The sequence below is a fragment of the Dromaius novaehollandiae genome, chromosome 3 (assembly GCF_036370855.1).
Source record: "Dromaius novaehollandiae isolate bDroNov1 chromosome 3, bDroNov1.hap1, whole genome shotgun sequence".
NCBI classification, from domain to species: Eukaryota; Metazoa; Chordata; class Aves; order Casuariiformes; family Dromaiidae; genus Dromaius; species Dromaius novaehollandiae.
Window position 1 is genome coordinate 102166770 of NC_088100.1, and position 17031 is coordinate 102183800.

At 41.2% G+C, this 17031-nt stretch overlaps 1 protein-coding gene across 6 annotated transcripts; it reads left to right on the forward strand.

The window, feature by feature from the left end:
* Positions 1–50: 50 nt before the first annotated feature.
* MRPS10 (mitochondrial ribosomal protein S10) lies at positions 51–15885 on the forward strand. 6 transcript variants are annotated; one of them, XM_064509619.1, is made up of 8 exons: positions 51–251; positions 3047–3105; positions 3205–3277; positions 4396–4535; positions 5025–5133; positions 6258–6347; positions 6609–6704; positions 12926–15885. In XM_064509619.1, exons 1-7 carry the CDS (start codon positions 216–218, stop codon positions 6693–6695), a joined length of 594 nt encoding a protein of 197 aa, XP_064365689.1. In that variant the 5' UTR covers positions 51–215; the 3' UTR covers positions 6696–6704; positions 12926–15885. The 6 variants fall into 6 exon arrangements, with proteins under 6 accessions (XP_064365689.1, XP_025979059.1, XP_025979060.1 ...); XM_026123274.2 differs by lacking the exon at positions 12926–15885 and adding an exon at positions 12742–12919; XM_026123275.2 differs by lacking the exon at positions 12926–15885 and adding an exon at positions 6825–7269.
* The last annotated feature ends 1146 nt before the right edge of the window (positions 15886–17031 follow it).

A 17031-nucleotide genomic window follows, 5' to 3' on the forward strand; every position in this document is an offset into this window, starting at 1 on the left:
CAGCCCGAAGGCACCGGCCGCGCCCCCCGCTGCAGCCCCGCCCCCGTCACAAGCAGCCGCCCCCTCGGGCTCGCGCCTGCGCGCTGCGCCGCTCCGCGCTGCGGCGGGGCCGCTCCGTGGTCGTGAGGGGCCTCGGCGAGACGGAAGTTGGCGTCCGCGGCTGCTCTCTGCTTCCGCGCCTCGCTCTACGGCCGGCGGGGGAGGGGGGCGGCAAGATGGCGGCGGCTGGCCTGTGGCGGCGGCTGTGCCAGGTGAGGGGTGCGGCGGGAGCGGGGACGGGCGGGCTCTGGGGGTGGCGCCCGCGGCCGCAGCGGGCCGCCCCGCCCTGCTCGGTGCCCCCGGGACTGCGGGCGGCCTGTGAGCGGCGGGCGGGCGCGTCTTTGCCGGGCGGTGGCTGCCGGCAGCTCTGGTTCGGCGCAGGCGCTCCGGTTGCCGGGGAGGGCGAGGGGCAGGTGGGCCGTGGCCTCGGGCTCAGCCCATTGCTGGTCTTGGCGTTTTCTCCTGTAGCCTGAAAAACGTGGAGACGTTTTGGGGTTTGAGGCGCTGATGTTTTCTGCTGCCGTTGAGTGCTGAGGAGCAACTGCGTTTACTCGACGTGAGAGAAAGTCGATGTTGGGGGGCTCCCTGCCCTTAACGGCCTGTCCGTGTGCTTGCTGCGCTGGGGGCTGCTCGCCTTGCGGGCATCGCTGCTGTCCGGCGGGCGGGAGGAGCTCCCAGACCGGAGAAATGAAGGCGGCTTTGCCTGAGAAGAGAAGTGATTTGCTTTGTGCGAGGGGCTGGTTCAGCCGCGGACCGTTTTGTACTGCGGTTGGTTTGCCTGGCCCCCCTCCGTGGCGGCCGTGGTCAAGAGCGCACCAGGTGTTCAGGTCGGGGAATAAAAGAAGCGCTCCAGAAATGTTTTAGTAGTTCTGAACACCAGCTCTGTAACTTGCGGAGCTCGGCGTGCAACTTTGTCAGAATTTCCATAGAGCATCTTTAATCCTGTTTTACAAAACCCTTTGATTCAATGCACATCGGCACAATTAGTAACAAAAGAAGTCTGTAAGTGCTGGGAATAACATGCATGATTCCAGTGATGTAAAGGCTGCAGGGTTTAGTACATGTTGTAGGACTCCATTATTTCATTATATTGTGTTTTTAACCTTTTTACATTATGAAGACTGTAATTTATGTATCCAAACACACATGACACTGTGTATATATATGGTATGACCATATATATCTTTATCCACAAATAATATATCTATATTGCAAGGTCAAGCAATTAGAAGTAATAGAATAAGTAACTGAGACTGCATAAAACAGAGCAAAAACACTGGTACAGCTTTTAGTTAGAATATTTCCTTCCTCTTACTCCAACAGCATTTTACTTACCTGAAGACTACAGTCAGTATTCTTATATTTGCCATCTGCGGTATGGTTCAGTGCCACATACTTGCACTGAGTTTAAACCCTGCACTGAGTGCAAAGTTCTTACAGGCATATCTGTACTCTGAAGAAATGTCAGGTGATGGTATTAGTGAACTTCATATTGCCATTGAAAGGAACAGAGTTAGTATTTTGGTTTCATAAACAGGGAATGGAGATGCAACGATCAAGATAACTTCATCAGACGTGTCTCTTTAATTTTAGGTACTAAGTCTCAAGTGATTCTCCACATGAACTTTGAAACATCTTGAAACGTACTTCCGCTATAGTGGCAAATATTCAGTTCTCCTAAAGTTGCTTATTGTGTCGTGCACTTAGGAGTGTAGCACCAGTGCTCATCTGTGAACATCGTGATTTTTAAAGGCCCAAGTGGAGACCCAGTGAGCTGTGCTCTTCAACTAACAACCAGCTTTGTAGCCAGGAAACTGTCCTTCCTCTTCCTACAGTCACCTGCCTTATTTGATGGAGAACTTATAGGATAAACAGTGAATGAGGCAAAATTACTTCAGAAAACAGCTTTATTCATTGCTGATCTATAATTAATGTGTAATGCATACTGGAGAGGGCAGAAGGCCTAATGGAGTCATGCAGCTAGACATAGTTAAACATATCCGCGAGCAACTAAATTAAGTTTACCTGGAAAAGTGCTAATTCTGGCTGACTTCTGATGCCTTGACATTACACAGTCACCTACATACCTGGTGTGTGGGGGAGGGAGATCATATTTGTTGTCTTTCTGAAAAATCTGCCAGTCAGAGTAACAAGGGATGGGATAAATAGGTTTAACTAATTTTGCTTTGATATTCTGCTGAAACCCCGAGTTTCTCTTAAGCAAGTCAGAGTTCTGGTTTCCCACGCACCCCCCCCCCCTTTTTTTTAACCTCTAGTAGCCTATAACCCTGCCAAGCTGAGAATTATCAGAGGGAGGCTGGAAGCCACGTAACATTCAGAAGGGAGAGGTTTTCTAGGATGAGAGAGGGCAGCGCTGCTTCTTGATTAACAGTTGGATTCCTTTTTTAACACAGGAAAACCATGTTATCCTTTCAATAGGATATTTACTTAGAACTATTTCTATTTAAACGTTCTCTTCAAAAGAACCAAATGCTCAAAATCACAGAGAACATCTTCTTGAAAACAGAATGGGAAATTACAGCAGTTGCATTTTTGCATTTATAGGATACTCTTTTCAGTAGCTTCTACAACAAGAAGTCCTTGTCAGTCTTGACTATTGACAGAGCTAATAGACTTTACTGTACTTTGGAAGTGAAGCTAAGGAGAAAATGTTACCGTATGCAGAAATGGTATCTGATGCCACACAAAATACACTATTCTGCTAATAAAATTGCTTTGTGATTGCTATTCAGGTGCATGCCTAATAGGTGCATACTGTTATATTGTTCCCGTAATATGTTCTTTTTTTTCCAGGCCCTGTTGTGTATTACAGTAGACTTCTGTGTTCTTGTTTTCCTTTGTTTTCCAATAGAGCAGACAGTCTGGCAGACAAATGCCTAGGAATGTGTTCCACTCTGATGTGCATAAAAGTAACTTTTAATAACCCTGTATTAACTGGCTAGTTTTCAATTTGCAAAAAAGCTAGCTGACAATGTATTTTATACAGGGGTCAGCTTTTCCTGTCAATTATGCAAGCAGAATTATGGGAAGACAATGTTTTCTTCCGTAAGTATAAAAGGCCCTCCTTCTTCTTTCCACTTCTCCCCCCATGTTTCCTAAAAAAATCTAACTTATTGCTGATTTTATACTTTCCCACTTGTCTAGAAACAATGACTTGATGGGAGTACGGCTGGCTAGATCCTATGTTGATACTCAGGAGCATAAGAGTAATCCTTTGGTAAGTAAGTGTTTCATAGGACTGTATTTTTCATATGGTCTTAATAATAAAAAGGGTGTACAGAATAACTTGAATGCCTCTATTTCAGCTTCTTAAAGTTCTGTCATAATTTGCATTAGAGAAGGAAGCAGTTTAGGTTATTGATAACTGAGATCTTTTCTTCAGCAAGATTCCTATACCTTACAGTTTGCTTACAAGAAAGCAGATCTGGGAATGCACAACTGCTTTTGCTTTGGACTCTGCCCCTTAGACAGTTACTTTCCTATGTAGCTGTAACTCTATGAAATACAAGCTTTTTGACCACATTGAGTGCTTGCAGTAACCTAGCCAACCCAGGGTCTTTGTCTCTGGCTTGGAAGCTGGGAGCCCAGGGCTTGTGAGGCGGACAGCTCATGAGGGTATGTGGTGGACATCTTGCCTTTAGAAGCCAAGTGCCTTGATTTTGATCTGGACTTCAGAAACACCTGTCAAATCTGTTGTATAATACATATGAGCAAGCCAAATTCTCCAGACAATATTAGACCTGCAGTCCATGCCTAGCCTGTCTGGCATGTGTGGTACCTACTGAATATATTGCACTGTACTGTCTGGGAGTAAACCCGTGTGAAATTCAGTGCTTCCTACATATATCAGGGCTTTCTAGATGAATACTGACCCCAGGCCATCAGAAATCAAAGCTCTAACTAAAAGTCATAAAGTTCCACCTGTAGAAACAGAAAGGGTTATATGCCTAGGGAAACCTGCTATGTTTAGGTAGCCTTACAACTGGCTTAGGAAATTGCTTTTCTTGCCTTTGCTCTTACATTTATTTGGAGTGCTCTTGCCTTTCCTGATCAAGAAATCTTACCTGAATGTCTAAAAGTTAGGGACCTCTTCATACCTATGCTTTTTCTGATCAAACTAAGTGTGAATCAATGTAATATTGTCATCCTATTGAAAGTAATCTAAAATGAGCAGCTAAACAGTGTGTGTGTGTGGTGGTTTTTGTTTTGTTTTTTTTTTTCTTTTTTTTCTTCCTCTTTTACAAATGGGGCACACAGGCTAAGAAAATACGCAGTGCATGCATTAGTTAAGAAAAACACAGAGTGGTAACTTTTGTCTCTTCTTGCAAAACACAGGTATCTATTTCAGATGAGCCAGAAACACTGTACAAGAGATTATCCCTTTTAGTTAAAGGCCATGATAAAACTGTGTTGGACAGCTATGAGTATTTTGCAGTGCTTGCAGCCAAAGAGCTTGGCATCTCTGTTGAAAAAGTGTAAGTAGTTGATCTTTGGAGCACTGTGGTAGCAGCTGCTTCTTACATCATCTGCTGTAATCCTAGTTCTGTGCCTACAACTATATCTGTCTTTTTTTCCTCTAGAAAAAGCAGGTGCAATCTGACAGCATTTCTTCTCAGATTATAAATCTAACACTTATTAGGTGACAGGACAGTGATCAGAAAGCAGTAGCAGTTATACACTCAGTAGTGTCACAATAAAAGTGCCTTTTAACTAGGCTTAAGGATATTGACAGTCCTCTAATTAGAGCTGTCAGTACTCTAGTTTCTCTGAACTAATGCTAGTTAATACCAGAGTATTAAGCATGCACATGTGGGTTAATACTGAACTGTACCAATGCTTAATACTGTCTGGTTTGTTTTCTAAATGTCAAATAAGAACAGGTATCTTAGCATAATCTTTCAGATAACTTACATTTGTATCCTTTCTATAAAATATAATAAAGTTTTCTTTTTGTCCTTTTTCAGACATAGACCTCCAAAAAAGATAGAACGATTCACACTTTTAAAATCTGTACACATTTACAAGAAGCACAGAGTTCAGTATGAAATGAGAACACATTACGTCTGTTTAGAGGTAAGACGTGGGGGGGGGGGAAGCATGTTGTAGATGCATAATTCAAAGACATTAACATACATTGAATAGTTCAAGACTGAACACAGAATTTCTGTTATCACTTAATCGGGTTAGGGATAAGAGTGGTGGGAATAGTAGAACACAGTTGACCTCGGTACGTGAAATATAACACAAGTTATTCTGACTGTACAGCCTATATAGAAAATTTTTTTGGACCAAAAGGCTGATTTTGACCACTGTCTTGTAAGCTGGATAGAGAATGAGAAAAAATAGGGTAGATTTTAGAGTTATCTTTGTATGTTTTATGCTTTTCGTATCCTGTGGGATAGGAGCTTTCCCAAGATGATGCAGCTAAATCGTTGTCTTTACCAGTCAGTGAGGGTTCTGTCTTCCATGAGTTTTGTCTGACATTTTTGAACATACTTACTTTAGTCACATGCAACATCTTGTGGCAAATTAAAAATTGCATGGAGGAAATACAGGGAAGGAACCATATGCTCTGTGGATGATGACAAAAACTTACGTATGGTTTAGAACACAGCTGTGGCTGACTTTCTTAAAAGAAAGGTTTACTGTGAGCATTTTGTGGCCTCTGGGTCTCTTACCACATATTTGCACAGTGCAAATGGGACTTTGCCTTAGGTACCCAGGCATTATTGAAGTACAAATAGCTGCTTGCAGACCGTAAGTTTACTAATTCTGAACTGCATAACTTTCGCCATCCAGGACAAACTAGAAAATCAAGAACACAAGTGAACTGGAGTTGCAGGACTTCTTATAAGCTCTTATTTTGAGAGTATACAACAGCTGCTAACTCTTGCATAACCTGCAATTAATTTGATCTGGTATCTGCAGCCTTTTATGATCCACCACTTCTGTCGTAGTCAATGCACGTGATCACAGACAGAATGTACTATTCTGTGGTGTAAAATAGCTACTTTATATTTGTGTAAGAGTTGTGTACAGCTTGAGTGCCTCAGTAGAATATTATGGAAGCTGCCCTCCTGTAAGATCTTTGATCCCATAGCAAGAATTAGAGAAGCTACAGCAAAGTCTCTTTTTTTCTATTCTGTTTGAAGTGTTAAAAATAGTAGTTCATTAAAAAAACATTATTTCTGTTTTAGTTAAAACATTTAACAGGCAGTACTGCTGCTGTGTATTTGGAGTATGTTCAACGAAACTTACCTGAAGGGGTTGCCATGGAAGTAAAAAAGGTAAGTTTCCATCTTGCATTACTAACTGTTGTGAGATCAAGTCTTGAGGGAAGTACTAACAATTACTGAAGGCTTTGGAAAGTCAATAGAGAAAATGCATGTAGGACCATTTTCTGAGTATTAGAGATAAGGAGACTGTATTGCTTGAAAGTGCCACTAGGTGGCATTTTTAATCAGAAGTATCTCAAACCAGAAAAAATAAAGCCAAGTAGTTAGATGTTAAATGGTTGGTATAATAGATCTTGCTTGTTTTACTTTTAGACTAAGATAGAGACAATACCTGAGCACATTCAGAAACCAGTTTGCGATACGCTACCTCAAGCAGAAGAAACTCAAGTCAAGTCATGAACTCAGCAGGTACTTGGCTCCACTAGTGCTGGAATTACTTGCTTCTATCAGTCTAATTTACTGAGAGATGCTACTGTTAAATAAATTTCTGTTTTATAAAGTAATCATATAAACTCTTGCTTTATCCAGTTATTCTCGGTAATAGCTTCAGAACATACAGACCAAGCAGTTAAGAAGTCAAGAAGTTTAACAGCACTCTGTTATCAAGAACTTTGATCATCTGTGATATGTTTGTAGAAAGTTAAAAACTTTCACACGTGTGTGTGTGTGTGTGTGTGTGTGTTTGAATTCTGAAATATCCTGCAAAATCCAGCTCATGTTTGTGAAATGTATAATGTTATGAATGCCAGTTGGTTAGACATTGCCTGCTATAGCTCTCTTGAAATAACTGAACCCCAGGTATACACACAGCTTACATATTAACTTGTAGTAAGTCAGCAAACACAGTCTTTCAGAACAATGAGGTATATTTGGACTTCTGTAGTCTCCTGCAGTTCCAATAGCCTCCTTTCCAGTCTTATTAATTGCTTGCCAAGAGAATAATACAGTGACTGCAGTAAAAAGCTGAGACTTCCGCAGGATTAAATTCCTTGTTTTAATGATGTGTTTGCAGAACAATGTTACAAAGCAAATGGATACTATAAAGTGTCACTGTGGAGAGGACAAACAGAACAAGAAATGTTTTATTATACTACAGGGAAAGGCATAGCCTTCTAAACTTGGCTGGGTTGGTTATTCTATAAATCCCTTTTAGCTGGATGCTAATTACGCTTAGAGGAGAAAAATGTGTACAATAGCAAAAGAGTGCTCAGTTAATTTGAAGCTTAGTTCACAGTGAATCAAAGGAAATAATACTGAGAGCAGAGCCATCGTGGAGTTTACCTTCAGAATGGATTAATCACATTTACCATTACTAGGTTAGCAGGAAGGACACAACTGCAGGAATCTGCCTCAGACCGATAATACTGGTCAGTTTTAAGGGAGTGGCCGTGACTGGTGTTACAGAATTTACAGAAGGAATACACGACTGAGTCACAGGACAAGACAACAAAAACAGGGTTAAGCTGGATCATACTTATCCACAACACTCAAGAGCCTCTTAATCACAGAAGAAAAGAAACCCAGTGTTACTGTCGGACAAAATGGACAGTCTTAGTGCAAAATAGCTGAAAGACAAGAAACCAAGTTTCTGTTTTGAAGATCAGCTGCATTTTCTAGCCCAAAGCTATTTTAGAAGGGGTATTTCAAGACAGTTAATATAGCTTGGACCACTCAGGATAGAAAAGGAAGTCTTCTGTGCCTCTTCCACAACATGCCTCAGAAGAAAAAGGAAGTTTAATCAAACCCCTTATGGGAAGATGCACTGTCTAGTCATCACTTCAAAGTGTTTGCTTTCCTTAATTTGAAGCTGCTGCTCCTCTCCCTCATTCCCAGTATTCAATCATGCTAGCATTTATTAAAGTCACATCAAGCATTATATAATATTTAAGGAAGAAACTGTGAGCTGACCTGGTTAAAGCTGGTGCTTCAAAGGGATGGTCTCTTTCAAGTCTGCATTATTTTTTTTCAAATTTTTAATGTTTTTGTTTTGCATAAACCACCTATCAAGTTCAAGCTGTACATAGTCTCCAAAAGAAATATGACAGTGCTTAATGCTGACAATCTTTTCACACCTTGGTTTGATATATGGTAAAGTTAAGGCATTGTCTTCTATTGTCTTTGGCACTCTACTCTCAGCCTACGATTTCTGGCTAAACAGCCAGTCACCGTGGCCATTAAGCTGGCTGAGAGTTTCAGTTATCAAACCTAAACAGGATTAGACTTAGGTGACAGCTGCAGAAAATACTAACCCATGTAAGCAACACTCCTGTCCATGTCTAGGGGCTTCCTAAGGCATTGTGACATCTCTCTCTCTCTACCTCCAAATCTACTAACATTCAGTAGCGCAGCTTGACTTTCAATAAGCAGTAGCCCACAGTCTCATCCTACAATTAGGGCATAGATTCCTATAGATAATCCTGCTGCTCTCACCCCTCAAAAATAATATGCAATAAAAGTTTCAGACCAAAACAGTCATTCTATATGATCCAAGAGGGAATGTAAAAAAAAAAAAAAAAAAAAAAAAAAACCCAAAATACACACAATTAGTTCTGTATATTCTGAGGTTAGTTCAATGATCACTTGGCAGGAAAATGAATCCTAGTATTTTAAACAGGATCAGTTTTCAACTGATGAATTCTCCCCTCACATTTGCACTCAAAGAAAAGCAGATAAAGTCATTATACAGATTTTTTCCCTCTTTTCTCTAGCTTCTCATTCAAGTGCGTACCTCTACTTCTTTTTCAAAAGCAAACATTTAGTAACCTATTCCACTGCAGGGTAAGTATCTAGGTTTGGAAAACCTGACATTAAGTACCTTCGCCAGAACACTCAACAAATTGAGTATGGACATACTGCAGACCTACTTTGAAACATCGGAAAAGAACTTATATCCCATTTTTCTGCATGTCTGCAGAAGGTTTGGGGCTATGTCCTCATTCCATTTCTTAGCTTTCAGTTTCCAATTTCTTGCATACAAGCAGAAATATACAGTTCTGCAAAGCTGTCAGTTCTAACTACTGTATTATATTTATGCCTCTATGTAAATAGGTTGGGTTTTTCTAAGCTAACGTTGCTGTAGACAATATAAGGATTCAGGCATCTTATGCGGTTATCGTACCTTGGATCTTTCTACAATGCTTTTATCTTTTCAAAACATAGACTAAAATTTTAAAAGACATTACACCTGAGATGCAAGTTTTCTGCTATTTTACTATCCATATTCTGTATTTTTTCAATCTATAAATAAGTTTAGTAGTACTTTAAAGAAAACTAAGTACATTTTAATGTTTTTACATTAATAATATGTCATAATAACCACAATGAAAGGAATTATAGTGTCAGTAAAAATAGCAGCCTTTGGCTTCGTGAGCTCAAAAGAACTTGCAGCTTGGTTTTCAGCCCTATCACTCAATTACCCAATATCACATATTCCAGAAACTCAAAATATAGGTCACAGTGCCAAAAATGAACAAAGCTGTTTCTAAACTTAGTTTCTAGCAGCAAAATAAGAACACCAGGATAAATATGGCTATTTGAGAACAGATGCTGAAGACAAAAGCACCCTGCAGTTCTATTCTTCGCTAAATTAGTTTTGCTTAAGAATAAACAAGTAATTTGCATACGTAAGAAAGATATTTGTCTGAATAACTCTTTATTGATCATTAATGCTACAAAAAAGAAAGAGCAAGAAAAAGCATTTTAAATTTTCTCACCTTAAATTAGCTGTACTCTATGCTCTTTAATAAGTTAGGTCAGCATACCATCTCCAGTTGGCTTCAAAGGATGACAGTGTTACCCTTCGGAAGATAATAATAGCATCATTCTTTCATCATACAACAGATTTACAAAAAAAATTTCTCAGTTTCATAAGTGTTAATTAATTTTGTATTTAACAACTATATATTTCACATATTTATAAAATAAAAACATACAAGCATCACTTAATAACAAAATTTGTTTAATATATCTATAAACAATATAACAGTGAACTTTAAATATAAAATATTTGATTTCTCAAAATGAATATGAAATTTAAGCAACAGAACTTAATATACGTTAATATGTTGCACACATTTTCAAAATTGGTGGAGTTCTGTCTTTTAAATGAAGGCCTGATGTGTTTTAACACTTTCCTAGGTAAGTTTAGTGTGCAGGAGTTGGCATTCATAAAGATTAGACTTAAAAAGGATATGCTTCAAAAAAAGTGCAAGGAGTCACATTTTGTTTCTACTGCATGGCTTTTGTCAGCTGGTACACAACAGCTGTTGGAAGATACTGGATCTCAAAAGTTCAGTCACTATTCTTTGCTATCTTTAATGTTTTATAGACAGTTTGTAGTCCAGCTATTTCAAATCATCATAAGATAACAAGAAATACTACAATTATGCTGGACAATTCAAAGAATAGCCTCTTTAACAGCATCTGCCACCTGGCAATCCAGGCCATTCTGGTCCCATCCAGGTGACGAAGAGGGCGGTGCCCCCAGTCCATATGAAAGCTCTGTAAAAGGATAAAACTGTAATTGTTCCCCCTTGTCACCAAGAAAATAGCTTTAAAATAACAACAGTCACAGCATTGTATTACAGTTTGGATTTAAGTTACTTTGGTTTTAGCAATCTTACGCATATTTAAAAGGCTTCCACAGCAGTTAGAAATACTACCATGGAATCTGAAATGTTTATGTAAAGTAACTCCTTTGTTTTTTTTCAGAAGCAAAGTAGCGTTTACTCTGCTGCAACTTCTTAGGTTTCAAACTGTTTTTTTAAAGATCAAAGAAATATTCCACCTCCACTCTCAGGGATGGAAAATGACTTCTTGGCAGCATTCCCTTTCCTCAATGGAGAGGTGATCTACCTCTAAACTCCAGTGATCCTGGTGTTAATAGCAGTGGCAGAAGTCCATATCTGCACATAAAAATCCTGTCAAACAATATCATTTCCCCCTCCCCACATAGTAATACAATATGTCTTAGAGAGAAACTGCTTCCATTTAAAAGAGGCTGTGGTATTTGAAGTGTTCTGGTACCCACAAGCACAACACCCACTGGTTTTAGAATATTCAGTGTTCTTTAAACTAACCTAGGTTAGATTTAGAAGGAAAGATGGCACCCCTCTTCCACCTCTGGGGTCAGGGTGTAGTCTCATTCTTCCCACACCATGGCTGCAAAGATACTTGGTGGTATATTTTTTTCCCAGATTCAGCTGAAGTAACAGGGTAGAACTTAATGCCGTAACATACACCAAATAAATCCATTGACTTATCTTTGTAAGAAAGACTCAGTTAAAATTATGCAAGTTAATTCCAGAACCATCAGCCTATTGGTAAATTGCAGAGACACAGCAACATACAAACATCATTCGGGACTACTGACAGAGAAAGAGTGAAATAAAGGACCTTCTTTTAATTCTTAGAAAACAAAATAACTTTTACCAAGGACTCTCCCTCTTTTTATTGTTTCATCATGCTGTACTATTTTATTTTAACTAAATATGTTTTCTATGGCCCTCTCTTTAAGATGAGGTTTAAATCTTTATTCAATACATTAACAGTTTTTACATACATTTTATCAGATTCTCAGTGACATTTTGTGCTTCTTTTTTTGGTTGATGTTCACCAATTCATAATTAACTTTAGAAAGTCTTCTTATTGCTTCGTAGTATTCACTGTAAGCCTGTCTATATGAACTATTTTTTTCTATAAAAAGGTAATAACCAGTAGTCCATGTCATCCAGTGTTACTGAAAAACTTTGTACGATGGATTCATTATACATCACTTTCTTGGTGCCAGAAGATTGTATTAAACATAGTTTTCAATCATATACAGAAATGCATACAAATTAGCTCCTTAATACAGTAGTTTAATAATATGTTTCTGAGGAAATACAGGACCACCAACGCTAAATTTCCAATGATTTTGAAATTTGGGTCATACACCAAAAAAAGGGTAAAGAACTTCATATAACTTACGCCTTTTTAAAACAGAAAGGCACTGTGAGACAGGGCTTAAAAGGCAGTCCATAACCCCCGAAATGTCCTGTAGCATTTACCAGACTCAGAATCAGGATAGTTAAAAGGCTGAGCAGGACAAAAGATCCTCCTCTGTTTCCCTACAATCAGTCTCTCTGGTAAACCTCTCCAACACTTCCCCTGTCCCTTTTTGTTTTGGCTGCTGGAGCTCCCAAAGCTTCATGCACACAGGAACATATTCTTTCCCTCTGTCTAGTTTTTACACCTTCTGTCAGGGCTCTCTTTCCACCCACCACTTCATGCTTTCTGTCAGAGGGCAGCTGTGAAGGGAACAGTTGGTGCAGAGAGGCTAGTGCAGGACTGGAGCAGACTGGGAGTGGAGGTTCTTGAAATCTACCCTCAGCTCTTCCAGAGACCATTGCTGTCCTACGAGACAGCTCGTTAAACCTGTACCTATTGTATTACCTTCATTTTTCAGATAAAATGCGTAGTCTGGAAGAAGCAGTGGGCCTTGCTTGGTTTTGCTTATGAGAAGAGATCATCCACACTGTTTTGAGGGTGCGACCCTTCTTTCTGAGCCAGCTCCCAGCGAGTCTGCAGGGGAAAACTCACTCAGCCGGAGCAGTTCCCCTGACCGCTGCTTCCAATCTCTTAACACACAGATCAGCAGGACCTCTCTGAAAATATGAAAATATATGCTCGAATGAAGAAAAAGGCCTTCCACCAGGAGAAAAGGCAAAAGTAGAAAACTAGGGAAGAGGAAAGACACAAGTAGATGCTGCACTGGCAAATGAAATGAGACAGAAGAATGAAGACAGTAAGCTCGCAAGGAGAAATCAAGTTATGTTTAGATCAGCACAGGTCTCTGAAACAACAGCAGGAGCTTTTATAAACCATGCATCTCTGGAAGACGTCACGCGGATAAAAGCACAGTGAGGAAGCTGTGAGTAAGAAACTGTAACAGGAAAATTGCTGGTTGTCCGTTATTCTAGCAACTAAAAGCGCCATTATAAATTACATGATTTCATTTCTTCGCAAATGCAATACAAGTTCGCTTAGCAATTTATTCAGCTTAAAATTCGCAATTCACGGGAGCGATTGCATTTCATTTAGAACAAAGTTACTAGAAAAGCTGTGGAGAGACCCCCTCCCCCGCCCCGAGTGCTTGTTCAGACTGTAAAGTGAAGCCAAGACTCGTCTCCCCCTTTCCGTTGCAGAAAGGAGCGGGCCGAGCTGTAACGAAGCCTCCCCGGAGGGCAGGGCCGGACCGGACCGGAGCCGGGGGACCCTCCCGCCCGGCGCCGCTCAATATGGCGCACGGCCAAGCCGCCCCCCCGGCACGGGGGCCGCAGGGCGGGTAACAGTCGGGCTCGCGCCGGCGGGGTTGGGGGCGGCGTTAACGTGTGGAAAGGCGGCCCAACGGCCGCACGGCGCGTGCTGGTGAAGGGCGCTGCTGGCTGCGCTCCCGCCGGCAGCTCCGCAGGGACTGGGGTCACAGCTCGCCCGCGGCGGAGAGGTCCCGCCACGGACGAAACGGGGTCTGAGACAAAGCTGCGGGCCGGGGCCCGTCAGGCTGTGGCAGCGCTGCCGTTGCCCCGGGTTTGTGTTCCCCAGACTCCCGTCGAGGAGTAAAGCGCGGCGTTGCCGCGGGTGTATGCGTCTCTACAAGCTTGTGTCGCCACGCTGAAACGCGAAGCTAAGGACTACCTAATCCTGCCAGCAGGGGCAGCACGTTACTGAGCTTGTCTGCTAACACACCTGCGGGTGTCTAACATGGAAGGTAGGCTTTGACAGGCTGCAGAGGTTAATCTGCTGCTCCCGGGTCCTGCTACCAAACAGAAAAGACTTTAATTACATCCTCATTCTGTTGACTGGTTTAGGAAAAATCTGTTGCATCCAACGTCTCTCCAAGTCGGAGACGTTTAAAAAATATTTTTTGATGTTGCTACACGTTCTCTGAGGAAGACTGATATAATTTAAGAAAAAGGATTAAGAAAAGGATTACTACCACACCTAGTGCCTACATGCTCTTCAGTCCCATGCGGTATTAAGGTCAGTGCTGTTTTGTCACCTGTACCCAATCAATGAGAAGCTGCAATATTAATCTGCTGGGAAGCACATCTTCTAAGACACAGTTGTGAATGGCAGTACAAAACTTTAAGTAGCATGGAAACAGTTTAATCCTAAGCAATAAACCCTACCCCAACATGATCCTTCTCACACAGTTGTGGGGAGGAGGAGGGAGGAAGGAGTCAGAGCAGAAAGGAGGCAGCGGTACCAGGTCTATAATCAGGCTGACACTGAAGTCAGGAGGAAGAAAAATGGGGACAGTAGATACTAAGCTACAGGCCCAAATCTTGCAAGCAGTTAGAAAAACTTCCCCAGTATTGTTAAAAGAAATGTGAATAAATGACCACAAAAGCAAGTGCTGAGATTCTTAGCATCACAAAAGTGCAAGATTAATGCATTTTAATAATATTGATAATGTTCACTCCCCTAAAAGCTCCAGGGTTCAGCTTTGAACATAGACTTCGGCTTCTTCTGTTGCCTCCTAACTGCCAACATTGTAAAAGTCAATAAGCAATAATTGTTGCAAGACAAAAACAAACCTGCTAGTTGAAGAGAAAACCTCCTTTCTCACACTTCTGACAGAGGTAGGATTGACTGGCAATGTTTGTCCTCTTAAAGAGCATGGTTGCTAACTGCACAAAAAAACTAGTAGTCTGAAATAGGTTATTTTTGTCAGTGTTGTTATACAATGTATTGCCTTTCTAGAAGCATGCTAAGGAAATGCCTACTGCTGGGCCATGGCTGATCACCACTCACATATGTCAGTATAGCTATTGGGGGGCTACACAGTAAATCAGGTTAGCAGAGCTGCAGTAAGAGCACACCAGATTAAGCTCCACACCAGAAAGGGTTGTCTTAATCTCAGATAACTTTACTAATTTTATTTAATGGGCAGACCTAGAAACAGTGGTATTAGCAACACAGAGAAGTTGACAAAGAACTGTGGGCAAAAACTTAAGATTCTTTCATAGCTAAAGAAAGTCGATGTATCAAGAAATTTACATCTTCTAACTCTTCCTGGAGGCTTCTGTTTAACTAAACTGCAGCTCACATGCTTATTAGCTTCAGTCAAATCCATGGATATCCTCAAGTCAAGTTAGACTAGCTAGAAGATAAAATTACCAGCTGCTAAATAAACATTTCCCCCCAAAGTATTCCATGCCTCCATCATATTTGGAATTAGCTTGCTTTCACTCAGTTTTGGTACTTTTTTCTCCAAGATACAAACTGAAGTCTATTCTGCATATTTTGCAAGAAGAAGAGGGTCAGTTGAATGCAGTATGCTGCATCATAAACACTATTTATATACAACCCACTAATGATTAAAGCAGTTTCTGCCAAGTCAAATGGAAACAATGGTATCTATAAAGGATTTATATATATATATATAAAAGGATTTCTATAAACATTTTTTATAAACATGAAATGTATGTTTATAAACACAAATTTATGTTTTCCTTTAAAACAAGGACATGGGTTTCTTATTTGGAATATTAAAAAGTGGTTTCTGGGTAACTGTGGATCTTTGTATACATTAAACAATTAAACTTGACTCTAACAGTAGCATTCAATGAAATTCAGCAGCAGGATGTTAGAAGAGAGGGTCTAGAATTGAGTGTGATTCCATGTGGACCTTCTTTTGCTTTTACCTTTTATATTAACGCGGGTTGAGCGTTAAGGATTTCCATTTGGCCTCTTCCTCCTCCTCTAGGCTTATTGTTGGAATTTTCCCAGGAAGCATGTAGCAAAAACACTGCTGATGATTGATAGGTCAGTTTTGCAAGATGCTCTAGCTCAAGTAATTTGTACATGTATATGCCATTTGCAATGTTTCCATTAGTCTCCTAGACAGATTACTTTAGATTAGGCTTAGATTATTCCTTCTTCCAGGTCTAAACGGAGATCTAAGTAATGTTGCATTAATCTTTAACATTATGAGAATTACATGGGTTTTCTTTGTATGAATAAAGCTTAGCGCCTCCTCTTAATGGCTGTTTCCAGAGCAGAAATTAGAGCCCGTGGGCAGTCCTGGCTTGCTGAAATGCCCTGTACTTGCCCAGTCTTAACCCCAACGTACATGGGCAAAAATATCATGCTAGAAGTGTACAATAGCTTTGAGTTGCACTAAATGCCAGAGCAAAGAGAAAAGCAGCAGGTCTTCAAAATCTCTTCTGCCCACCCTAATTATACTTTGTATTTCATTGGCACACACCCACACACAGCGTGGGACTGTAATCACAGCTCTTTTGTCTTGCAGAGAGTTGGAGAAAGTGCAAGGGAATAAAGTGTAGGTGGAATTGCTCCCAGGCCTCGTAAAGAAATCTCAGATCTGGGAACTTATTTGCAAGAAGGGAAATGACAGCACCAGCGCATATCCGAGATGTTCCCTTCCGTGAGAACGGACGGACCTGCAGCCCCAGTAACTTAAAGCCCGCGTGGTTCCTGGCTCAACTGGAGGCGAGTAACTGCGAGCAGCAGGCTGTGCCTTGCGGCAGGCTTTGCGAGGAGGCTGCTCGGCACAACCGATCCCCGCGGGACTGCTGCCCCCCAGAAGGGCGAGCAGGGGCGGCCACCGCGGCTTCGGGGCGGGCCGCAGGACAGCTTACCGCGTGCCCGAGAACGGTACGGCTAAAGCCCCGCAGAGGCGGTACAAACTAGGAGCCGTCAAACCAGCCCCCGGGTTGCGAGTGACCGTGGG

Coding starts and splice junctions, on each gene's coding strand:
- MRPS10 (XM_064509619.1), top strand. CDS start 216: ATGGCGGCGGCTGGCCTGTGGCGGCGGCTGTGCCAG. Junction 4,536..5,024: donor GGCATCTCTGTTGAAAAAGT/GTAAGTAGTTGA, acceptor GTCCTTTTTCAG/ACATAGACCTCCAAAAAAGA. Junction 6,348..6,608: donor TTGCCATGGAAGTAAAAAAG/GTAAGTTTCCAT, acceptor TTTTACTTTTAG/ACTAAGATAGAGACAATACC.